The sequence below is a fragment of the Annulohypoxylon truncatum genome, assembly GCF_022578515.1.
Source record: "Annulohypoxylon truncatum strain CBS 140777 unplaced genomic scaffold F4807scaffold_7, whole genome shotgun sequence".
Lineage (NCBI taxonomy): Eukaryota > Fungi > Ascomycota > Sordariomycetes > Xylariales > Hypoxylaceae > Annulohypoxylon > Annulohypoxylon truncatum.
This window is the reverse complement of record NW_025953793.1, coordinates 140,153-163,824: the sequence shown is the minus strand read 5'-3', so window position 1 is coordinate 163,824 and position 23,672 is coordinate 140,153. Positions and strand designations below refer to the sequence as shown.

The window sequence follows — 23,672 nt, the reverse complement described above, 5'->3', positions numbered from 1 at the left end:
CACATTATACTCGATACTGAAGACAATATTATATGTGTTACGAGGCACTTATGCCTCTAGAAGCAAGTTTATTTATCTGCAAAAGCCACTACATACACGCACCGTGCCCATTTTCCCCCGGCGTTTGATGCCCCGATGCCCTATGTCAGATCAGTGTGTGGATGTGAAGAAAGTTTTGTCTCTCACAAGATGATGCCAGAGAACATAAGAAAACTGAGAAAGTCGGAAAGAGGGGTATCTGAATAGACGGGATATGCCATCTCATCTTCCTTTCTTGAAAAACCCCCCAAATAACCATTAGTCGTCGTTTCGGCTGTAATGTTGTACTTCGCACATTCGTCGTACTGTAAAATAGAGAGGAGAATGACTGTCATGGCTTCCGCGATATCAAGTCGTTGCTACACGTTTGTCTTCCGCAAGTGCCTATCTCTTCTCCCCTTATTACTGGGTGGCTACCACGCCGATGGTGCAAGGTTGTTGTTTCGCGATGAGGAGACTAATTATCCTCACGCATTAGGTCGAGTTGCAATCAAGTCGAGTGTACTCACGAAATTGCGAAACGGTTACTTTCGCAAACTACTATGTTAGTATCAATGTAAAGTGATGTGGTGTCAGCTGCAGCAGATCAGTTGGCATCCAAAATGGTCCAAGACGACTTCTGCAGAGGCAGAAGAGGCGGAGGCGTCGTATCATTCGTTACGTTTCCTTTGCACTCAACCTACAGCAGCAGCAGATGCGTGTAGATTGGTTTGCGATCGCTTTGCCGGTGGGGGGTTGCCCTGAAGAATGAGTCAGCAAACAGTCACTCTGAAGATTGAAGGGATTATCTTGGATATCCCGGCGATAATCGCGATATTGGCCATCCACCACTTAGCTCTACATACTTCGGACGACGCATTGCGCTTCATTGCGACCGCCTTCTTAAGGGGCCGCGTGGGCTTAACCTCGCCTGGCTCGAAAACATCGTCAGGTAGATTCGTACTACATTATGGTTAGTCGGTTGTAGTATCGTGACATTTATTAGGGACTCACTTCTTCACGTGCTGAACGCTCAAGTAGTTGAGATTTGGCTCGTACTTTTCCCACTGGCCACACATGGATTTGAATGCATCGACTTGATAAGATAAGTTCAATGACTTTGCGCCTAGCACGTCATCAAGCTTAGGTTAGGGATCACAAAGAAGCGCTTGTCGGCTGAAAAGGCCATCGTGCATACAAAACGGGGGTAAGGGGACACTTACCTTCAGCAAGCTCAAGGCCTACGTAGTGAGTGGTGGTGTAGATCTTGGTGCCAAGAACAGATGCATCGGCGACATTGTCGACTTTCGTTTTCTGATCTTCAGGGTCGGACTTGGTGTCAGGATTCGGCTGGCCATTCTCTTGCTCGGCTCCAAGGTTCGCTTCTGTCTTTACTTCACCTTTGCCATCAGCGCCGTTCTCCTTTACCTTAGCATCATCTGGGCCATCATCATCTTGGACTCGATAGCTCAAATTTCCATTCTGCACCTCTTCGGTCTCCTGATCATTCTTAACTCTGTGGGCCCTCTCGTATCCTTTGTTGAAGGGACGCGCAATGGCGACGGACTCGACTCTATCTAGGTCGCCCACCAGGACTCGAACTTTCGATTCCACAAAGCCCGACCATATCTTGTGCGCCTCCTTGGTAGTGCTAGTGGCGATGATTGCTAGGTAATATTTGTGGTCGGCAGTGAAGAATGTATGCTTTACGAACAAATCCTTCCATGCGAGCTTGCCGGCTCGTATTTTGTTAGTGAGGTCAAAGCCACGTTCTAGCTCACGCTGTATGATGGCCATGGTTGAATGCGTGATGTTGAAGGTCGCACACATCTGCGGGTAGGCTGGCGTGATAACAGGCATTAAGTGATAGCTGTCACTCTTGTAGATCTATGGATAGTGAGCTAGGAGGATATTCTCATTTTGTAAATTCGAATACTAACCTTCGGGTTCCAGACACGAACGTTAAGTGGACCGTCCTCGATCTTCTTCAACTGTACGGGCTGGGGCCAATGCCAGGCCTTCATAATCTGGAAGAACTTGGCAACGATAGTAGCACTGGCAGCTCGTGGATAGAGCTGACAGACTCGCGCTACCATCATAGCCCATACTACACCACCTGGAAATCCGATAATGTTAGCGTAAATGGCGCGACGTTGGGCCCATAGCTTGATGGCCCTCAGGGCGAGACGGAAAGTGCTCTGCTCTGGAACGAGGTTAAGAATCTCCTTAGTAACCCTAGTCCCGTTCAGAGAGCGGAGCTCGCGATCGTCTAAGCCGCGTAGATACTCGTTGTTGGTTAAGTTCAGCTGGCCGTGAGGTGGGAATTGTTTCAAAGTGGCAATTCTCGAGAAGATCAAATCGATACTGATTCCCCAGTATTCGAATTTGATGATGGGTACGAACGCGTCCTCGACAGCAGTCAGATCTGTCACAGCACCCTTAGGAGCCATCTCTTGTAGTAATGAAGGGAAGTACTTGAAATAGTCATCGCGCGTAACGTATTTGGGAGCAGTAACAAGGGTATCGATATCCGACCCAGGACCATAAACGCCTAAACAGTAACTTCCATACGTGAAGACTTCTCCTCTGGCATCTCGAATAAGAACTTCGTTCTGCGGTTCCTTCTCTTTTGCCACTCGTCGCACAAACTCGTCCGCGATCCGCTGTAGGTCGGCTAGAACTCTCTCCCTAGAAGGTTATATTAGTACAAATAACCCATGAGCCTGCAATTAGCATTATTGACTCGCTATCCGCTTACCTCTTCTTGGTCTCTGCTACAGATTCGAAGGTATTCTGGCGCCTTAGCTCCTCCAGAAGCAGATGGGTCGAGTGTGTCTCCGCCGCCGTAGGGAGTGCTGTCGCGATGGGGGGGGTTATACCCCAGATCTGTTCGGTGTTTTCCATGGTGTGAATGTAAAGAAAGGATTAAGTGTATCAAATGCGGGATAGAAACGGATATAGCATAAAAGTAGATGATGGTTCAGTAGTTCTATGGTGGTTAAGTAAAATGTAAAGAGGGAATGATATTATTGCATGAAGTTCTGGTAGTATGGGGTTGAGAATGACTGGAAGCTGATCGCGTCTCCTTGAGTGCATCGGTCGTCACTTCAAACGATCTAATGACGCTGCCATGGATATCGTCGGGGGTGTTCGAGGGGTCGTTAAATGCAATAGCCTAGGCAAACGCCCCAAGACACCTAGACTCAGAATAAGTGAAGTGTGTCGTGGAGGAAAAGGGGGAGAAGAGACGTGACGGGGAAGATGGCAAATGTGATGAAAAACAATGTTTTTTGTTGATGATGACGACGAAATGGAAGAGAGAAAATACACAGTCGAGAGTTTACTTAGTCATCTACCTGGTACATTTAATGGCAAGGTGGGTCCTGCGAATTAACTTTTCGAATCTATCGATAGCGTGCGCCTAAGATGACACTAGGTGGCGGCTAGCCAACTTTGGATCCTCCAGCAGCGTGGAACCATATGTACACCAACAAAAATAAAAATAAATAGGTACAAAGGTACAAGTACATGTAAGTATCCATAGGCTAGAATATTCAGACAAATGCTGCCCAAAATTGTTATCACTCCTTTCTTTACTAAAAGAAGAGTTTTCACTGAATTTTTATCATTTTAAATATGTGATTTGGGGAACGTCACCTACTCAGGACCTACATACTAGACATTCAACCGCCGAGTATTCTTTCACTCCATTATAAAAGACACAATATGGTATTAAAAGTTGGATGTATTTGGCAAGGCCAGCACTATCTGGTTGAGTAGAGTTACCACCACCACTACTACTAAATCACTTCGTACAATTATGGTATCTTATATATCCATTCCCCAATGTCGAGCCCATTCATCCGCAAGTTGCACAGGTTCCATTTGCCAATGCTGCCTCGATACCCAGTATGCTAATCCGCCCATGACGCCGAGACTTCCCATAACCTCAAGAGCAAACCACCCTTTTGCCTTCAAATCCGCCGTAACCTGAAGCAATCCCAGTGGGTCTTGATGCTGTGTGGTCTTGGTTGAAAACCTACGCTTAGAAGTTTTCCTAGTCTCTGTCGAGTTCTTGCCCCTGACCTTCCTCACGGCCACAAGTGTACCATCTTGCACACATTCATTCAATCTCTCCGTGAGCCAAACCGCACGTTCACCACAAGCGAGTGCCTCGTATCGAGTCCGCTCGCTTGAAAGGCTACGCTGAAGATCGGCTGCCCAGTCTACCACACGAAGCTGCGGTGGTCCGTGATCTCGATGTTGGTCATTAAGACAAGTTAGCGCTAGCGCTGTACATTCTCTTGCCGTGTTTCCTGTGCGTGGGGCTAGGGCTAATGATGTCGCCGGGCCAGGAGGATTCAGCGGCCTATATAAGTGACGAGGTCGTGATGGAGTGGTGTTTCTCCATTCCAGGTACTTCTTCGTTGCGGTGTGCCGTAACCAGGATACTCCGTTGGGGCTAAACACGTTATCCACGACATATCTCAGGTCCGATGTCATCAGGGGTTCAACATAATCCGGACTCATGAGAAGGCTCGCATCCATTATATCGTCATCCGACCCTGTCGCACTGGATACGGCATAAGGGATACTTGGCATCCGCGTAGCAGACTCCTGGTCTACCGTTGCAAAGCTGAACGGTTTGAGACCTGCTTCTCTTAGCTGGCCGGCAATCTGCTCTTTGCATGATACGAGCTGTTTTGGCGAGATCGAGTCGGCGCGAGCCAAGATAGGAATAACATTTGTAAGCGGTATCAGTCGACGGATATACTCCAAATCAACTGGTCTCATCTCTTCATAACTGGTCAGTAACGGAACCTATCAACATCGGGAGTTGACTTACTTTGCGAGATGAGATAAAAGACGACGTCCACTTGGAAGCCTCCACCGCCCCCTAAAACATTTAGCATGTCCGAATCACTCAACAAGTCCGAGGACATTTTGTTCAAGTGGGATTCGACATATTCAATACATGACATAATATTTTCCATAGCCTAGACGTGGTCAATATTTCTTATCGCCATATGAGCCTAACTAGACTTACCGATGAGCCGTTCCGATAACCAGGTGTATCTACGAAGCACACATTACGTTCTAGGACGCTGTCGCCGAGACTCTTACGCCTTTGGGGATCATGAGGTTCGTCTACCGTCGACCACCACTCAGGATAGGGTTTGGTGCTGGCATATATCTCCGATATGGCAGATGACGAATTAGATGACTTTCGAGGCAAAGCGCTCTGGCTTTTATGCGTGCTAGACTCTGCCTGGGAGGGGATAGGATCAACATGAACAATATGTTCGCAGATCTGGACAATTGCTTTGACCATGGAAGTCTTGCCAACACCTACGTAAAGGCCATTAGTTACGACTAAAATTATGAAACAGGCTTAGGTGACAGAATTACCAGAATCGCCAGCGAACAGCACCTTGAGGCGGCCTAGACTTTTGCCTGTCTCGGTGAAAGGACGGCGACTCGGCATCTTTATACTGGGCATAACCAATTGAGGAGCACTACCACTATCCAACATGTTCGAAGGTCTATGATCAAGCGATTCCTCGTCGGAGCTAACGGCGTGCTCCGAGAGCGATCCTGTGAAAGAGTTCCTCCTTGAAGATGGGCTACTAAGTGCGGATCCGGTGAACAACGATGTACCTAACATAATAGGAGTTATCGGCCGCGAGGGCGACGATTGATTATGGGACCTCATCGAGGCTGGGCTGCGTGTAAAGACCGAGTCCCTTGACGACGGAGAGTAGGCAAATGTATAATCTCTATCTTGGTGTGCCGCGGTCTGCCTTGAACTTTCACCGTCTTTGTCATCTTTGCGAGGAGGTGGGTGGACGGTAGAGGCGGCAGCCTTTCGCGCATCAAGGAATCGGCTATGGGGGTTCGACTGTTCGAGGTATGAATCCATGGATGATTCGTCGGCGAAGAAGAATGACATCTGGCTAGAAGTGGAAGCCATCAAGGGGGCCGGATCGTGGTCGGCCGATCGCTGACGCCCGAAAGCATCGTCGCCAGGGAAGGGTCTCATTATAGAGTTAGAGATTAGAAAATCACATCTAGGTAGAAGCGAAAGTTACAGGTAGTAGACAGCAATAGCGCGTATACAGTTCAGGTCATTACAAGATATATGTTGGCACAGGTATGTAAGTAGTAGGTAGTACAATAAAGAGTATGGTTCGATATGACTTCACACAGGGGGTATCACAGGTGAAGGGTGAAGGCGGTAGATGGGTGGTAAGGTGGTAAGATGGTAAAGTGGTAAGTGGTAAATGGCAAATGATGACGAGTTGGTTTATTGGTCTGGAGATGGGGGTTGCTCTCTCTTTCTCGGCGGTCTTGCTTTCCTTTTCTGGGTCGTGCGGTTGGAGTTCCCAGTGAATGGCTGAATGAAGAAACACCCCGCATCAGATAAGCTCAGGAGGTGCAGAGGTGCAGAGCGTGTTGAGTTTCGCGGTCAGGTATAAGTACAAAGAACTACGACCCTTAAATTGGCTTTTTCAATAGTCGGCGGAGTTGAATAGCCGTACACACGGGTACAGTCACGTACCAACTCCACATTTGGCTTTGGTGAGTGGTGCGATCATTTCTATATCTGCTTAGAACGTTGGAACGTACCAAACCTTACGTACCCTGTCATTCTTCATTTCTTATATACATATATTTGCATAACTTCATATATGCATATTAGGACCTACGTCACGCTAGTGGCTGCTCGTGCTATTATGGGCAGAGTCGAAGACAAAGGCAGGGATGAATAAATTAGTGCATACGCTAGGCAAGTACGTACCTAAATGACATGCCCAAGCCCCGGTGTCACCAATCTTGCCCCTCAACTTTCAATCGCCAACCGCCAACGAGAATCCGAGAATCCAGAATCTACCTACCATTTTGATCCTGAAGGAGACATAACGGACGAGTTACTGAACATTAAGCGCCCTGATTCAGCCGTAATTGTCATAAACCCTTCTGCTAAGGTTACTTCACGGTCGCTTAATAAAATTTCTCTGACGCCTTTTTTATTTTCTGCCGTCCGTCGCCCGGCGTCATCTAAGACCAGAACCTTGCCTTGCATTACGACAAGGCTCTTTAATATTTTCCTTTTACCATCGTCACGATTTCCGAGGACGCTCCCCCAGCGTCCGTTCCCCTCGAACAACAAACTTCTACCTCTCTAGATCCTATTAGTCAAACTTGCACGGCTGGGGGGATATTGTTCGACCAAAGGCACACTACCCGACAACGCCCAACTCGCGGCAAGATGGATGCTAAGAGACATCCAAGCTCTTTCCAACAGCTGGAGAAGTTGGGAGAGGGCACCTATGCCACGGTAAGTTCCTTGGCGCATTTACAATTTTAATTGTGCGTATTTTCTAACTCTGACGGATATTCTAGGTCTTCAAGGGACGAAATCGCCAGACGGGCGAACTTGTCGCCTTAAAGGAAATCCACCTCGACTCGGAAGAAGGTACCCCCTCGACCGCAATCCGCGAGATTTCGCTCATGAAGGAACTCAAACACGAGAATATCGTGGCCCTGTACGACGTGATCCACACAGAGAACAAACTTATGCTAGTATTCGAATATTTGGATGGCGACCTCAAGAAGTACATGGATGCTCATGGCGATAGAGGAGCGCTGAAGCATGCGACCATCAAATCCTTCATGTTCCAGCTGCTGAAGGGCATCGATTTCTGCCACAAGAACCGCGTCCTCCATCGAGATTTGAAGCCTCAGAATCTCCTTATTAATGGGAAAGGCCAACTCAAACTTGGAGACTTCGGATTGGCGCGCGCGTTCGGAATCCCCGTGAACACGTTCTCGAACGAGGTCGTCACCCTGTGGTACCGCGCTCCGGACGTTCTTCTGGGCAGCCGCACGTACAACACGAGCATCGACATATGGTCGGCAGGTTGTATTATGGCGGAGATGTACACGGGTCGACCACTCTTCCCCGGCACGACGAACGAGGACCAGATTATTCGCATCTTCCGTATAATGGGCACCCCGACAGAGAGAACCTGGCCCGGCATCACGCAGTTCCCCGAGTACAAGCCGAACATCCAGATGTACGCGACTCAGGATCTTAGGGCCATTCTTCCTCAGATCGATTCGCTTGGCATAGATCTCCTACAGCGAATGCTAGTCCTTCGTCCGGAGCATCGTATTAGCGCGCATGATGCCTTGCAGCACCCTTGGTTCGCCGAGTTGGTGCAACACCAGATGCAGCAACAGCAAGCGATCCAGGCACAGGTTAGAGGCTATGCCACTCCAGCTGTTCCGTCACAGGGTGTTTACGATCCCGGATACTAGCCAAGTTGCGGTCGGTATCAACCAAATACTTTTGGCGACACATCTCTTGGGGATATGGGTTAAGGAACGGCGAATCGATATAGGCTTTATTGGCTCTCGGCTACGATAGGACCGCGGTGAAGCTGCAGAAGCGGTTAGTGGCTAGGTTAGCATATGACGATCGTGGGCGGTATCATGATGTGGCTAGGAGGACGGTGGTTATGGACAGGCGTTCGGCAGAATCCATAGGTCATGACAGCATTCATGGGCATTTTCGAGCAAGATTCGTTGCTATTAATGAAAACGATATACCCCAATTTTTGGAGTTTTTCTGACTGCTGGCAGTATATTGTCTTAAATACATTTATGGGAACTAATCGACAGGTATGCTGAGTGTGGGATGATTTCTTCTCTAGTAGCCGGATATTCGTGTATCGCATCCTCGGTATAGTTTAATTCACTCTAGGGCTCATGGGTTTCCCCTGGGACATTTAGTTATGCCGGTAATGAAATATTCATATTACATGGTTGACCCATCACAACTTGAACTCCTGTCTCTATTTTAGGCCCCTATTTCGTCTAGGTACTTGTATCCTATATTTGAGGAAGACAGCAATATGGTTATATATTAAAGGTTATGGTCTCGTTCCATGGAGCGTCCCATACTAGTCTGTTTGCCTGGGCTTCCGGAGAGCGTAATTGATTTGCACTGTAAAACATATTTTTTATGTCAGATTTATTCTCTGATTCTCTCTATCAGAAACCCCATTTCACAAAATTTAGGAATACCTAACCATTGACTAGGTCATAAAAAGTCTATTGCTTCGTTCAATAAGTAACTCCCGAGGAAAGCCAACACAGCTCTATAAATTCTATGATATCTCCTAGTCCATACAAATGCCGAGGGTAGGCTCTAATCCCTTTTGTTTACCAACCCATCATCAACATTACTCTTGAACCGATCCTTAGGCGGCTCCCTCGCCCACGTCTCCGCCAGCTCGAACCCAGGCTCGTCGTTATCCAGGTATCCCAAGCTCCTCCTAACCTTCAACACCTCCTCGCGGACCCTCCTCGCGACCTCGATCCTCAGGTCCACGGCCTCCTTGCCGTATTTCAGCTCATCCGTCAACTCCCCCATAGCCAGGCGCCCCTTCCCGCCATCCCTATCCCTGCGCACGAGGTCCCGCCACCTAGCGCGCAGGTCGCCGAACGTCTTCTCGGCATCGAGCAGCTCGCCGAAGGCGACGCGGAAGCGGACGGGGAAGCGCGGGAGGAAGCGCGGGAAAGAGCGGTCCTCGGGCATGACGCGCTGGGCGCCGTCGACGAACATGGGGACGACGTCGGGCATCGGCTCGCTCTCGAGGATGAGGCGCGAGACGCCCCACTTGAAGTAGCGCAGCAGCAGGCGCGGGTGCTGGTGCACGCACGCCTCGGGGAACACGTGCACCCAGCTGTGCCGGTTCCGCGCGTAGATCGACGGCGCGACGTACCGGTCCGCCCCCGTCGTGGTGAACGTCGGTTCGCCCGCGCTGCTGAACGGGTCGGACACGTCGTCGTCGTGGCGTCCTCCTGACGCTTCTGGCGGTGGGGCGCCAGGGAATGGCGCAGCGGACAGGAGCCGGATCGCCTGTGGGATTGTGGGCTGGAAGAGCCCGCCGTGAGGCGAGTGCTGCGACCTATGGGTTGGTAGGACTTGGCCGGCATAGAAGTACGATCCAATAAGCCTAGCTGTTGGTGTGAGTGAAAAAAGGAGGCTATCGTGGAAAGGGAGAAGATGTGCGCATACTTGTTCGTAAAGCATATGTCGTGGGCTCCTAGACCCCATCTATGGTTAGACGGGTTAAAAGCGTACCGTAGCGGCAGCACTCCCCATATGACAGGATCATCAAGTCTAGGCGATGAATTCATAAGACTTAGGTCCAGAATGATCGTGGGTGTACATCTTTACCTACACACTGATGTGGTTTGAGACTGCACTGAGATTAGTTCTCATATTATGAAAATGGTCATTAGCCATTGAAGTAAAAGTCTCATACCAGTAATAAGACCCCTTTCCCTCTTCTCAACGTCCTTCCTCTTATCTAGAAGCTCTAAAAATCGGTCTAAACCGACTACTTCGACTGAGTTCAAGCCATAAAGAAACCCCCTTGAAAGAGCGGCGGTTAAGCCCATGACCATGGAAGAAGTCATTCGCCATGGTAGACTTGGCTGTTGAAATGACAGCCTGTTGGGGTTGGACTTGGACATATCGAGTTCGTCCGAGGCCATTGACGCTTCGAAGTGGAACTTGGCAGCATAGCCGTTATGAACTTTACATGGAAGCGAATGTAATAGAGAGAAAATGAGTTGTTAAAGCTACATGTTAAAAAGGACTCGGCACGATTGAGACGGCAGTCGCACCCATTAATTGAGGCCAAATAGTTTAGGTAATAACTATTCCGAAAAGCAACGCTGTTTGCTGGCTGCACCTGCAGGAACGGGATGATCCTATTGGAGGAGAATTATCGATAGTTGGGGTCCCCTGTAAATACATAATACGAGAGCTGCTATTGCATCACGCTTAAAAGAAGAAAAACGTTATCGATACAGACATACTATACAATATGTAACATTCAATATCTAACATCCATCTGCTGCCTCGAAACATTCCCAAACCTTGCCTTTGATACCTAGATGGAGAGATATTTCCAATAGTTGTTTCCGAATACAGACAGCTCAGGATGTCTCACAGTAAGACCCCTCTCACAAACTCATCGCACAGGATAGACGGTGTAGGCATAGGTAGCTAACCTCCCTCCTACCAGGCAAGCGGAACACGTCCCGCGCCGTCTTCACTTCCCACGAGCGAGACGTCGCTAGGCAAGCATGGAGCTCGACATCGGCGCGTCTCTCGCGCGAGAGTTTCCTCCCCTTCTCCTCCTGCGGCCTGTGCCTCGAGATCGCCCGGGACCCCGTCTCCTGCACGCACGGCGACCTCTTCTGCCGCGAGTGCGCCCTCAGCAACATCTTGGCCCAGAGAAAGGAAATAAAGCGTCTCGAGAAGCTGCGCGAGCAGGAAGAGCGCGACGCCGAGGAAGAACGCATACGCCAGGAAGAAGAGGCTCGCGAGCGTGCGGTCCGCGAGTTCGAGATGACGCAGATTGGATTGGATGTGAAGGCGAAGAGTGGTACCAACAATAAGGATGCATCCGGGGCAACAGGTGAACATAGTACACCGCCGGCAGCAGAATCGTCGAATGGCGGGAAGAAGCGCAAGTTCGAGATGGATGAGGAAGAGCTGGCACGAATAGCCAAGGAAGACAGGGCGAAAGCACGCAAGGCAATTGAGGATGAGAAGGCCGCAAAGCCTGTATTACCGTCATTTTGGACGCCGTCAGTAGCGACAGCAGCCAAGACGAATGAATCGCTACACGAAATCGCCAAGAAGCAGAAGAGCACACCTATGTGCCCTGCGGCAAGAGAAAATAGTCCTCATACTTACTCACTACATACGCTTGTGACGGTGAACTTTACGGAGGAGGACGAGGGCGATGAGAGCAGGGGTAACGGCACCTCGAGCAATAAGAAAAAGCGCATACGTGTATGTCCATCATGCAAAAAGGGACTAAGCAACTCCTCGAAAGCGATGCTTGCAAAGCCCTGCGGCCACGTTCTATGCAGGAATTGCGTTGATAAGTTTATGCGGCCCTCACGGCACCACGATCCTCACGCGGTAGCGAGTGAGGCAGAGAAGGTGAGGTGTTACGTCTGCGAGGCGGACCTTACCGAGAAGAGCGTCAATGGCAACGATACGATCGAAAAGGGCAAGAAGAAGGACAAGGAGAAAATACGGCCGGGACTCGTGGAGTTGAGGAGCGAAGGTACGGGTTTCTCAGCTGGGGGAGCAAATCAAGTACGAAAGTCTGGCGTGTCATTTCAGTGCTAGCTGTGCAAGCCTACCGGCTTAATCAGCCATGTTACGATTCTACTCTACGGCCATAGGAGACCATGGCAGTACGGTCAATAAGCTACCTAATTTCAAGTTCACAGTTGGATTTTAGGAGCGCAGTTTATGTCAAAGAAAGAAATGAAACCCGGGGCAGCAGCGAAATAAACATCCAATGCCAACACCCGTGATTATATACCCATTAAAAGAACCTATAACCCCAAAACCATGGGAATGCTATGCCGTACTTATGCTATGCTATCCTAAACCATGTCTGTCTGTCCTGTTCCCAGCGACAAGCTATTATGATCGTAAACCGCGTACGTACATGATAAGTCGTCTTCACTTTCACTTTCACTTCCCCCTTTCGATCGATTCGATAAGACGCCAACTCCGACCCCATGCTTGTAGATTACAATATTACAACCTCGAGGTTTTTTTGCTTTTTACAAATGCCAGTTTGTGCCTCCCTCTCTAGAAAGTCCAGTTGTTTGTGTATGTCAGACGAAACAGAAGAAGACTCAATCTCGACCGGAAAATAAAAAAGGAGTAATGGATAGTAAAAAGAGCCCGGAAATTTCCAAAAACTGACTTTTGTTTCTTCGCCTCGCTCGGTTTGGGGAAATTAAAAGACGGCAAGGACGGGGAATAATAAAAGCAAAAAGCGAAATAAAAGTCCAGGAAAGAAGAAAGGGTAAAAAACTCCGATGCTTATGCTCATGCCCTTTCCTTTCCTTTCCTTTCTCTGGAGGGACGTACTGTACGCCACCGTCCCGTCGTCTCGTCTCGTCTCGTCGATCTCACGGCTCCGATTCCAGCTCCGGCTCACCCAGCGAAGCAGCACCAAGAGCTAAACCAACACACCTCATACACATCCTCCCCATCTCGTTCCAACCGTCCCAAGTCATCCTTCTCCTTCTCCCTCATCCTCACCCCCCGCACATTATCATCTCCCCCCTTCCCCCTAGTATCTTTCCCCTTCTCCAGCCTCGCGACCTGCCCCTGCGCGGCAAGTCAATGCTTGATCTCGCGCTGCGTCTTCTCAATCATATTCGCCACGACCCCGACCACGAAATCATCAAACTTCGACATGGACCGCCGCTGCGGCTGCACCTGGAACGCCTCCTTGTACGATGCCGCCGCCGGCACGTGCTTCGTCGCGTATGACGGCAAAGACCGCGGGCCCCATTCGTCTTCGTTGTCGAGGCGGTATCGCAAAGCGCGCAGTTGGCCGCGCGGCTGCGCTGGGGGTGGGGGCGGTTGCGGCGCGAGGGATGGGCGGGAGGGAGGTGTGTATGCCGGGGGTGGGGTTGAGTAGGCGTTGTTGGTGTTGTGGTTGTTGGTGCTGGTGTGCGAGATTACTGAGCTTGAGCGGCTCGGCTTCGCGGGCGGAGGCGAGTATGCCGGGGGAGGGGGCAGCGTGGACCGGTCTAGGGAGGAGGTTGAGGAGCGTGCGGAGGATGGGATTGATGGTGATGATGATGGGGCCGGGAGCGCGGGTCTGCTCGGGGCGGCGGGGAGAGCGCGTTCGGTGGCCGCGGGAGAGATTGTGGCGGGTGGTATGGACGGCGTTGAAGAGGCTGGTGGTGAGGGCGTGGGCGTAGGAGGGGAAACGATAACGGTAGGCGCTTTCGGAGGTTCAACCGCTTGAGGCGCCGGTGCTGGGACCGGAGCTGCCGTCGGCACAGGTGTAGGCGCTTCAATCGCCTTTAGTTCCGGCGTTGGAGCCGGCGCCGGTTTGACCAAGCCCCTAACAACCTCCTCCTCGACCACCGTCGTCGTCACCTTCGTCACAGCCGGCTTCTTCTTCGTCCTCTTCGCCGCCCCAGCCCCGGCCCCGGCCCTCCGCGCCTTTAGCTCAGCCAGCACCCCAGCCGCAATGAAGTACAGCCGAAAGAGCAGCCGGTGCACGACGCCCTTCGCCGCCATCGTCAACCCGTGTCCGAAGAACGCCATCAACAACTCGAGCCTAAGCCCCTCGTACAGCGCCCCCACCCCTTCGGTGCGCGCGATCCGGACCACCGTCGCGAACACGCTTCTACGCCCCAGGTTCTTGACCGCACGCAGCGCCTGCGCCTCGATCTTGCCTTCGTCCGTCGAGTTGCGCTCCGGCGGCGCCACGTTGGCCTTGAATCCTCCCGGCGGCGATTGCGATTTCGGGGATACCGCCCCGTCGTCGTCTGCTCCTGCTCCTTCCCTGGCAGCAGCGGCGGCGGCCCTTTCCGCTTCGTGTTTCGCTTCGAGCTCCTTGACGACTTCTTCCCAGCCGCCTCTCCGAGCCGCGGGCGAGATGTCGTATTCGACCCTGGACAGGGCGGTCTGGAAGGGGTAGGTGACGGCGGTGGCGATGGCCTTGCTGACGGCCGCGAGCAGGAACGTGGTCGCGGCGCCGGGGCTGCTGTCCCGCTTGACGGCCTTCCTCCCCAGGAAATCCTGCAGGAAGAAGGTGATGCTCGGGTTCAGCGTCAGCACCAGGCTGGCCGAGTACCCGGACCAGAGGCCCGTGATGCCCTTCTCCTTCCGTATGGCCGCGATGATGTCGCGGAAGCTTTCTTCGCGGCCCTTCTGCGAGGCCAGGTTCGTCAGCGGCGTCGAGAAGAACTTCGAGCACGCCCCGGCTACTACGCCGATGGCTAGCTCCTCCAGGACGCCCGCGTCGTGGACTCTCCCGCCTCCTCTCCGCCGGCCGCGCGACGGCCGCGAGCTGCGGATCCACTCATAGAAGAGAAAGAAGAGGAAAGAGTCCAAAGCAGATCTGATTGCATCTTGGCCCAGGCCAGTATAGAACGCTCTCGGCCCGCCACCGGAACTCCAGATCTTTGAAAAGGCTTCGGTGATCCCTGCGTACGTAGGCTCGGGCGGTGCTGCTGCTGCCGGACCTGTCGTGGGTGTGGTAGAACCTTCTTCGTCCTCCTTCCGAGAAAGTTGGTCCGCCCCCTTCCGACGGAGAATACGCTGTTGCTGTCTTTGGTGTTGAAGGCGGGTCACCACTAGTGAAAGAGGATAGAGAGCGCATGTCGAGATGAGCGTGCCGGCGGAGCCGGAAATGGCGTGGTGGAGGGCCGGGAGGAAATTGTCTGATGCTGCTGCGTCCGCGAGGTTATTGGCGAGCGTTGTCGATGGCATGGCTGGTTGGCTATTTATATATATCCCACCGAGCTATCCTCTCTCTCTCTTTCTCTCTCGCTCTCGCTATCTCTCTCTTCTAGCGCGCTGAGTGGTAGACGAAAGGGGGCCGTTTAGACACCTTGGAGGTTTATATCTAAGGTATAGGCACCTTGACTACTAGGTAGACTAGGGCCAGGACGACCAATCTTCCGATTTGGGCGCCGGGGACGTTTGAACCTCGGGTGAGCAAGACTACAGGTTGGAAAGGAAAAAAATGGAAAAATCGACTATGAGAAGGAAAGGAAAGGAAAAGTATCGTCGAAGGGGCTTTTACGACCAACCGAATCTCGGAATGGAGACGTTTAGTAACGGGATGGTCAGGATGGTGTGTGTGCGTGTCTAGTGTCTGTGAGGTCAAGCGTGAGCACTTGCGACCCCTATGGTGCCAAGAGGCTGGTTGATGGCAGATCAACGTTCAAGGGGGGGTGAACGAGCCCACCATGTTTGTATATAGGTAGGTTATGCTGGATAATGTACTCTTAGTTAGACTACCCGGCCTACGGTCTGCCGCACTGATATCTGTTTGCCCGCCATTGGATCGACGAGGTCGTACAAGGGCGGCAGCATGTTGTTGTTTGTGTGTGCTGCGTGTGTAAACATACGAATGGAAGAGACTCCTGGCCGAGGCTCGGGATACGTCTCACGAGGTGATGAAATATCGGCGACGACGTCATATGTAGACTCGTAGGTGCTGCATGCTACAGCTATACGTAATGCATGCACTATGCACCCTGCACTCCATACATTCCATTCCGTTCCATAGCCCGCAGGGACTCGAGTTCCAAAGTTCCCAAGTCCCAAGTTCCCATGTTTCCCATGTTCCCAAATTCTCAACTTCCCAACCAAATAATAGGGAGGATATTATGGAATATTATGGGACGTATCTATTATTGTTCCCCGCCCCCCTTTTTCCTGCAACCCCTCTGATGGATCTGATGGATCCGATGGATCTATTTCCCATATTTTCCCATATTTTCCCAAATACTTATGACCTTTGAGGCTGACAATCCATTAAACGACCCCATCGCTAATCCTTTGGGCCTAGGCCACCCGCTTTGCCGTCCTGCCGTCTTCCGTACCCATGCTCATATCCCTATCCATCCTGTCCATCGTCCAAACCCAAATACTCCTACCGGACGCTTTACCACTTACGCACAGTGAAAATAACATCATAACATCGTAAATTAGGGTGTTTCCGCAAGGGGCTATCCGGTGAGGAATTGACCAGTAGGATTGGCGCGTTGCCATCCGGAGAGATTGGCGAGTTTACACGTGTTCGACAACACTCCCGCTTCATTCTAGTATTATGCAGCTTGAAGCTTTTAGTTCAGGCTTTGGTCTTTATACCGCCACTTCGGGCACCGACACGTGTGGGTTGCAGCCCTCAGCCTGACCGCACAGCATGAAGAAGGGATGTGAGCTTCCATTCCGAATCGCTCCCATTGAATGGATGAGCTGAACCGTACGAATCCTGAAACTATGTATATGTATGGCCCATCGCACCCGTGGCCGATGTTAGACTAGTCGACGGCAAATCATAAGATGCCTGCTGACCTGTCCCGCTTCTCGCATGCCTTAACGCCCCAAATTCATTCGCTTGCTAAGTAAATCCGAACGCCAAAGCGGCAAAGCCGCATGCTCTCAAAGTTGGTATCCCCAATACGCGCCTAAAATGACAGTGATCGACCCACCCAAAATGCACTTAATTACCCAACCCTCAATTTACACATCGCTATTGGGAGACAGAAGCTCGTGCTACATGAACGGGATAACATATATCATGGTAACCGATTCTGCCCTAACAATATTCGCTAGGAATGAATTGAAAGCAAGCTCGTCTGCTTACTCTCTACGTACGTATGTTCTCGTATCAATCTAGATACGGAACTTGCTGGGTGTTGCGTGTAAGTTGTTAGTGTCATGCTCGGCCTATCACGGACGGTCGTCTTGAGTTGGCTTGCATGCTAATACTCGAGGATCTTCTTACACCCAGGGAGCCCATCATTCCCAGGTCTGGCTCTCCGGGTGCGTCGTCCATATCCATATTCATAGTAGTATGGTTGGCAGCGTGATTTTCAGGAAGCCTTTGAGCACCAAGCCCTACCACTTTAAAGATATTGGTGCGCCCGCCATTGGTTGCTGTCTGAAGCTGCTCGTGAAGACGTGCGAGTTGGTAGGTTCGCTTGATCGGCGCAAAGATGGGTTGTGGCACGACCGGTTGCGGATTCCATCGAGCTAACGCGCCCATGACCGCCGCAGTCTCCTCGTCAGAGTCGACAGGTCCGGCATTAGCGTCATCGTCGTCCTCCAGAGGGGCGTTCGCATCCAGCGCGGCCTCTGTAAAATGGTTAATCAACATATTCAGAAACGTTACCAGGGTGGAGCCTCATACTCTGTTGTTTGGCCTGGTTCTTCTTTTGGTAGGCAGCTAGTAACATGTCGTAGGGAAGTGATCTGCCGGCGACGGCTCGTTTGGCGCCCATACTGTGGCTTTTGCATGTTAAGGATCTGGCGCACGGCTGTCCGTTCGGTAATATAACACCACATTGCTTCTCGACGTCCACAGGGCCTGGGATAAGTTAGATACGATGAGCACACCTTCAGCCGTAATCGTAAGGAACTGTAATGGTTAGATACCTTTAGGCTTAGGGACCTTGGGCTTCGGTTCTTCCTTTTTCTTTTTGCTCTTGGGTCCCTTGTCGGCATCGCCGTCGGCTTTGCGCTTCTTGCCCTTGGGCTCGCCGTCTGGTTTCTTTCCTCCTACCTTCTTGGAGGCCTTGCCACCTGTACCCTTCTTTAATGATCCGTCGTCGTCATCGTCACTGTCGTCGTTCATCTTGGCGTCGCCATCTTCGTCGTTCTTTCGGGCCTCCTCTTCCCGGGCCTGCTCTTTTGCTCGCTCTCTTGCCTCGCGCGCCTCTTTCTTACGCTGTGCTTTCTCCTTCTTAATTCGTAGGCACTGTGCGATATGCTCTTTTGCGGCCGTCTTAATGATTCCCTTCTTGCAATGCTTGCATTGTTGAAGATTAAGGTTATCTTCAAGTGGCCGTCCGGTCGCAAAGGTGTCGCGGGCAGAGTCGTCTAGTTGATTGACCACAGGTCCGGGAGATAATGAGCCGATGATGGAAGGATGTTCTGTAGCTTTGGATTTTTTATCGTCTATGAAATTGACACGCTTATTAGCTATCGAATATATATATATATATATATATATATATATATATGTATATATTAAATATGTGAATATAGTGTATGATGTGACTTATAACTTACCGTTAACGACGCTACCCTCTCTCCAATTTCCAGGCTTTATCTGCTTCGGTATAGGCTTCTTCAATTTTATTACGCCGTTTGGTCTGTCCTTGGTGACCTTCTTCGAGGCGACGTTGATGGTACCCTCGTCGTCGAGACCTGGAAAGTGGGGCAGATATTCGCATCAGCAAGACGCGCTGCACTTACGCATTTGCGCATTTACGCTTGATTGACACATACCTTTTCGACCCTCTCCCCCGGTCGCCATTTTGATAGCCCTCCGATAAGTTGGTTACATTTATCGATCAAGCAGAGGCCGTTACCAATTAAGCACGCGAAAAAGGAGATGAAAGCCTTGGTGGAAAATGAATTCTCGATGGTTGATGTCGGATGTTGTAGTGTGGTTGAGGAGCGTTCAAGCTTTCGTCTTTTGTCGCAAAGAACCAGGTTGGAGCCTTGGGAGTCAATAGGTTGGTTGATAAGATCTTATCTCTCTTATCTTTGTTATCAGCGCCTACCGAAGAACTACCGCAAAGTTAGGGAAAATTACCTGAACTCAGCTGGAAGCTAAGCTGCCACAGAACTCAATTTCTCCTCCTCTCACTACCCCAACCTTTGTTCAAGGTTGTACCATGACCATGACATTTAGGTTAAACTCGAAATCATTGTTTGCTAATTGCTAAAAATGGGCTGCTCTTTCAACTCAAATTCGTTATCATCAGTAGGTACGTACTCCCTCATCTTCTACGTCCAGTGCGTCGAAAGAGAGCATCCCCAAGCAAGTCCATGTCCTGGAAATGCATGGATACAATCAAAGTCTTATATATTCTGTATCAAGAGCCATACGTACTTGTACCCAAGACCCTTCACCAAGGCCCGTAGCTAACTACGAATTGGTATCGACGTACATTTCTCTCGGGAATGCATGTAGATAAGCCATCTTGTATGAATGAATATAGATTTTTGCGTATTTTTGTAACATATTCACTCCAATGCCCTGTGAATGCCATTCGCCTATATATAACGCTGCCTTAAATATGCCCAAACGTTTAACAGATCAATGATACCCCAGATCCGGCCACGCCTGCGAATGCCTTTCCGAATATACCACCTAGAGGTCAGTATTCTAAACCGTTCAATGCCTATGCGTTGTTTTATGAATCCTCTCCCTCGAGCTTCACTTCTTGTTTGATAAGTGCTTTATCTAGCTTGGTCCGATGCTCTTCCATGAGTTCCGACAGCGCGAAGGCGTGTTGCATCCCCATCTCCTTCCAAATCACCAGTAGAACGTTATTAGCCCATTCCCAATACTCGGGCGGTACGTTCGGAGCGCATCCAGCCACTGCGAGATGCCAAAGAAGACTAGGCACTCCTACAGCTCCAGAATTACCAAACCCGCCCGCTTCAAACTTATGAGTGTCTTCTCGGTTTAGCATCGGGTGGTGCCAATGCGATGGCGTACTTATAAGAATATCTTCGGCAAGTCGTTCAATAGTCATATAGCATCTAGTTCTTCGAGCTGTAGATATGACCCGACTACATGAAATGGGACAGTCGGTCATAAACTTGACGAGTCTCTGCAGACCTAGAATGCGGGCCCATCGGTAGTGGTTCCATATCCTAGCACCCCAGACCTCGTTATATTTATGCCACTTCCCACGGAAAACTGCCGGCGGCGGATATTCCCCCTGGTTCTGCGTAAAGGGGAACGCTTCTAATAACCGGCTTTCTAAGCTGTCAAATACATCGTCTAATCGAAGGAATTGTTGTATTAGATCATTCGTAGTTGGTCGTTCATCAGTAAGAATAATGTGGTCGGTTATTTTTAATAGTTGGAGGAGTCGAGCAATGGCAAGCCCTAAATCAACGGAACAGCCCTCCGGGACATCCTGCATCAGCTGCTTGCAGAACTCAAGGGTCTCGAAGAAAGTGGGTGGCAGAGGCGATTCCATCATGTAATACGGGATAAACTAATCTCGTCAGTGCTTCGACAGGATAAGCAAAACAGGGTAATACGATACCGATGAAAACAATAACTGTAAGACGCCATGGGCGCCGCCATTAGGGGCATGCGGGAGAGGCAGTACAGATCGCAATACAGCCACCGCGCCATTTATGTGTGTACTTGCAGAACCCACTGTCCCTTTAGGTCCTTTGCCCTGAACAACCTGGACGTAGTCAGCGTCTCGTGCCAATACATCAATTTTCCGTGGCTTTATTTTACCTCAAATAAAGCGAGTGTCACGACGCTCCGAAGACGAGCTATGAGGCCGGTAGGGTTATTACTAGCTATCAGTTGCCCAGTTTGTTTCAAAGCCGCAACGTATTTCGACCGGGCAAGAAGGTTCATGTTCTTGTTTCCCAGCAGATTTGACATGCCAGCGAGACCTACAGCTACCATAACGTTTTGAGCGGCATCCGCGCTCGAGAAATACTCTGCTACCTGGTCTCGTGTTTTAGGGGAGTCCGGATGATTCATGAGATAACGATTGATATAGAATTGCATTCCTTGTTGATCCACGTTCAGGTCTACCTTTCTCGGTATCCGCACAGGCGCAACGTCGCGCGGCGCGACGGGAGTATCCGCCGGTGGGCTATCAGAGGTAGAGGTAGACGCTGGCGACTCCTGTGTCCATGTGGAAGTAGAAGATGAGGATGAGGCTAACGACGAACCTCCGGGTACATCGGTAGGAGACCCCGAAGAGCCCCATTGAGCGTGTGCTTTTTGTATAACCTTACTACTCTCATCTCGGAACATAAGCGATAGCTGGTCTCGATAACCCGGGCATTTCTTGCCCACTCGAATGCATTGGGAGCATTCTGGTCGTTTTTTATCGCACTAGAAGTTCCTAGTTAATTATGGGTCGCATTTATCTACTTGTAGTCCCGATAGATTGGGTAGACCCAGGCGATTCCACGCGAGGCAGTTAAACCTCGTGCAAGTTCATGTATCTCACCTGCATAGCAGGACAAGGAAAGTGGGTGCAGATATCTAACGAGAGGCAGTGAGCCTATACGCACCTTTATACGCCGGGTTCGACAATTTTGGCAACCCTGGGAAGCCTTCCCACAATAAACCATTGTGCGAGGAGGCCAGGATAGGCAAGCTGAACGAGCAAATCAGAAGTGTGTATCGATTTTAGTCGTGCGTATCAAGTTTCGCGCCTGCGTAAGTGGCAGTCGTCGTTGGTCAAGATTGCTTTCTGTCGGGTATCGAAAAGGGAAAGCAGCTCGTCTAGGTCGTGGGGAATAAGAAGGATCATGGTTGTGTGGACTAGCGGCCCTAGTATTACTCCTCCTCGCCTCCCTCTCCGTTGCCTCTATAAAAGGCTCGCCCAGCGCCGTGTCCGGCTCCTAGCTATTTTCTCCAGAGTCTCCGAAGAGTTTTGCACCGAGCCCGGATGGATGCACAGCACGTGTCCTCAAGATTGGACATTCAACGGCGAGTCGGCGGCTTTCATCAACCTTCAATGTAACTGAAGGCTTGTACACCGATACCGCTAACCGGTTAAAAGAATACTCGGTATGATATCAAGCCGGCTAAGGTAGCTAGCTGGATTCAAATTTATCTTTTCTTTATAAGCAAGGTCGCGTAATGATATCCGGAAAAGAATGTCTTATGAGAAGCGAAGGATGAAGATGCTCGAAGAAAGTTGCTAGGCTAGCAACTCTACCAAGTGTGTGTGAACAGCCTGGAAGCTGGGACGTAGGTAAGTAGCGGCGATGCGGGTTCACGGTATTCGGCAATAGTTATACTGTATGCTCGCCTCGTCTGGTTCTGCTTGTTGCTGTTCGGGAAGGGTTTGGTTTAATCATAAATCCTTCAAAGCGACCAGTCTAATGACGATGTACCACGGCGCTTGACTTCCTATCTTGCAGATGGTCTACATGGGTGTGTCTTTTTCTTTTCTTCCCTTTTCCCACACTGCGAATTGGTCATGTTTGAAACTCGAAAGAGACGTGAAAACTCGAGAGCCGCCAAATAGGAATTTCCCCGCTCTCACTTAGACCCAATCGTCTGTCCTATGTGGGGGTTAAAGATGCACTGTTAGGGATTGCTTAGGGATCAACCGTTGATCGAAGTCGAACATCCTGGCAACTTGGAACGGGATTTCTAGGGTTGGGTTCTCGGGTTTTAGATGGATGTTTACGTTGGTAGGCGGGATTCGTGTAGACGTAGCAGCCTAGTTCTTTAATTCGCCGGTCAAGTTGCAATTGGAAGGCGCTAAAATAGGTAGGTACAGGCTTCGTAGCTTCTCATGGATTAAGCTTCTAAAGTTCTATGGGCGTTCTATGCCGACCGCATTCAATTAAGGTGTGCTCTGATGGCATTGAATTGAGGACACGGGACGGGATCTACGTCATTTGAAGGTTATGCTTAACCTATTTTTTAATCCGGAAGTTACCTTGATAATTACTACTACTAGATAGCTCGGGAGGTACACACGAGACTTAAAAAGCTCTCTATCGCGGTACTCCATATTTTCTTTCATACCTACCTCCTATGGATAGGTTCTTCTCATTCTCCAATCTAGTGTCCCTTAAGAGCCGGGGCTGTAAGGCATCAGAGCGTCTTATTTGCTTAAGTATTTGGCCGGGTGCTACGTTACGAGGAATCCGGATGCCACTTTCCGGCGTGGCGTTGCGTAGAGCCGAAGAGCTTGCGATGCCAGCAAACAATTTCTCCCATCTTATCAGATTTTTTTCTCGGAAGTTCTCCTCAAATATTACCAATTCGTCGTCTACGAGTGATCTTTAAAAGTTCACTTATACTTCATAAGTCTTCACTTACCTTCCTACCAACAAAATAGGTAATATGTTAACATTCAACCCGATGAGTAAGTTGTTCATGACTGACTACAAAAATATACGAGGCTTAATTGACCATGGTATCGGTCCGGGATATTAGCAGGGCCGTCACTCTTAAGCCATCAGACCCTAATTCTATGGAGTCCAGCCCAGTGTGACAGGGTGAGAAGGGGAATTTTCGAGACAAGACAGAAACTCT

General features: G+C 50.2%; 8 protein-coding genes across 8 annotated transcripts; 2 read left to right on the top strand and 6 right to left on the bottom strand.

The window, feature by feature from the left end:
* Window positions 1-16: 16 nt before the first annotated feature.
* F4807DRAFT_415076 (Poly(A) polymerase) lies at window positions 17-3,495 on the bottom strand. The gene is made up of 6 exons (XM_047997010.1): window positions 2,777-3,495; window positions 1,959-2,706; window positions 1,242-1,905; window positions 1,033-1,144; window positions 885-981; window positions 17-779 (listed from the first exon to the last, which is right to left on the bottom strand). The coding sequence occupies exons 1-6, from the start codon at window positions 2,920-2,922 to the stop codon at window positions 714-716; spliced, it is 1,833 nt and encodes a 610-aa protein (XP_047856720.1). The 5' UTR covers window positions 2,923-3,495; the 3' UTR covers window positions 17-713.
* Window positions 3,496-3,745: 250 nt separating this feature from the next.
* F4807DRAFT_415072 (uncharacterized protein) lies at window positions 3,746-6,498 on the bottom strand. Its single transcript, XM_047997009.1, has 4 exons — window positions 5,428-6,498; window positions 5,066-5,367; window positions 4,865-5,015; window positions 3,746-4,814 (listed from the first exon to the last, which is right to left on the bottom strand). Exons 1-4 carry the CDS (start codon window positions 6,056-6,058, stop codon window positions 3,847-3,849), a joined length of 2,052 nt encoding a protein of 683 aa, XP_047856719.1. The 5' UTR covers window positions 6,059-6,498; the 3' UTR covers window positions 3,746-3,846.
* A 48-nt stretch (window positions 6,499-6,546) lies between these two features.
* F4807DRAFT_415067 (protein tyrosine kinase) lies at window positions 6,547-8,952 on the top strand. The gene is made up of 2 exons (XM_047997008.1): window positions 6,547-7,357; window positions 7,423-8,952. Exons 1-2 carry the CDS (start codon window positions 7,289-7,291, stop codon window positions 8,338-8,340), a joined length of 987 nt encoding a protein of 328 aa, XP_047856718.1. The 5' UTR covers window positions 6,547-7,288; the 3' UTR covers window positions 8,341-8,952.
* An 86-nt stretch (window positions 8,953-9,038) lies between these two features.
* On the bottom strand, window positions 9,039-10,732 carry F4807DRAFT_415064 (uncharacterized protein). Its single transcript, XM_047997007.1, has 4 exons — window positions 10,356-10,732; window positions 10,272-10,290; window positions 10,106-10,210; window positions 9,039-10,043 (listed from the first exon to the last, which is right to left on the bottom strand). The coding sequence occupies exons 1-4, from the start codon at window positions 10,585-10,587 to the stop codon at window positions 9,233-9,235; spliced, it is 1,167 nt and encodes a 388-aa protein (XP_047856717.1). The 5' UTR covers window positions 10,588-10,732; the 3' UTR covers window positions 9,039-9,232.
* A 192-nt stretch (window positions 10,733-10,924) lies between these two features.
* Window positions 10,925-12,332, top strand: F4807DRAFT_362200 (ENOS interacting protein). Its single transcript, XM_047995585.1, has 2 exons — window positions 10,925-11,049; window positions 11,124-12,332. Exons 1-2 carry the CDS (start codon window positions 11,040-11,042, stop codon window positions 12,242-12,244), a joined length of 1,131 nt encoding a protein of 376 aa, XP_047856716.1. The 5' UTR covers window positions 10,925-11,039; the 3' UTR covers window positions 12,245-12,332.
* An 862-nt stretch (window positions 12,333-13,194) lies between these two features.
* Window positions 13,195-15,739, bottom strand: F4807DRAFT_362160 (mitochondrial carrier domain-containing protein). Its single transcript, XM_047995584.1, has one exon. It carries the CDS (start codon window positions 15,368-15,370, stop codon window positions 13,259-13,261), a length of 2,112 nt encoding a protein of 703 aa, XP_047856715.1. The 5' UTR covers window positions 15,371-15,739; the 3' UTR covers window positions 13,195-13,258.
* Window positions 15,740-16,995: 1,256 nt separating this feature from the next.
* Window positions 16,996-19,109, bottom strand: F4807DRAFT_362143 (SCA7, zinc-binding domain-containing protein). Its single transcript, XM_047995583.1, has 5 exons — window positions 18,905-19,109; window positions 18,686-18,823; window positions 18,050-18,571; window positions 17,805-17,981; window positions 16,996-17,749 (listed from the first exon to the last, which is right to left on the bottom strand). The coding sequence occupies exons 1-5, from the start codon at window positions 18,930-18,932 to the stop codon at window positions 17,331-17,333; spliced, it is 1,284 nt and encodes a 427-aa protein (XP_047856714.1). The 5' UTR covers window positions 18,933-19,109; the 3' UTR covers window positions 16,996-17,330.
* Window positions 19,110-19,684: 575 nt separating this feature from the next.
* F4807DRAFT_362141 (uncharacterized protein) lies at window positions 19,685-21,835 on the bottom strand. Its single transcript, XM_047995582.1, has 4 exons — window positions 21,686-21,835; window positions 20,889-21,503; window positions 20,686-20,832; window positions 19,685-20,634 (listed from the first exon to the last, which is right to left on the bottom strand). Exons 1-4 carry the CDS (start codon window positions 21,743-21,745, stop codon window positions 19,819-19,821), a joined length of 1,638 nt encoding a protein of 545 aa, XP_047856713.1. The 5' UTR covers window positions 21,746-21,835; the 3' UTR covers window positions 19,685-19,818.
* Between the last annotated feature and the right edge of the window lie 1,837 nt (window positions 21,836-23,672).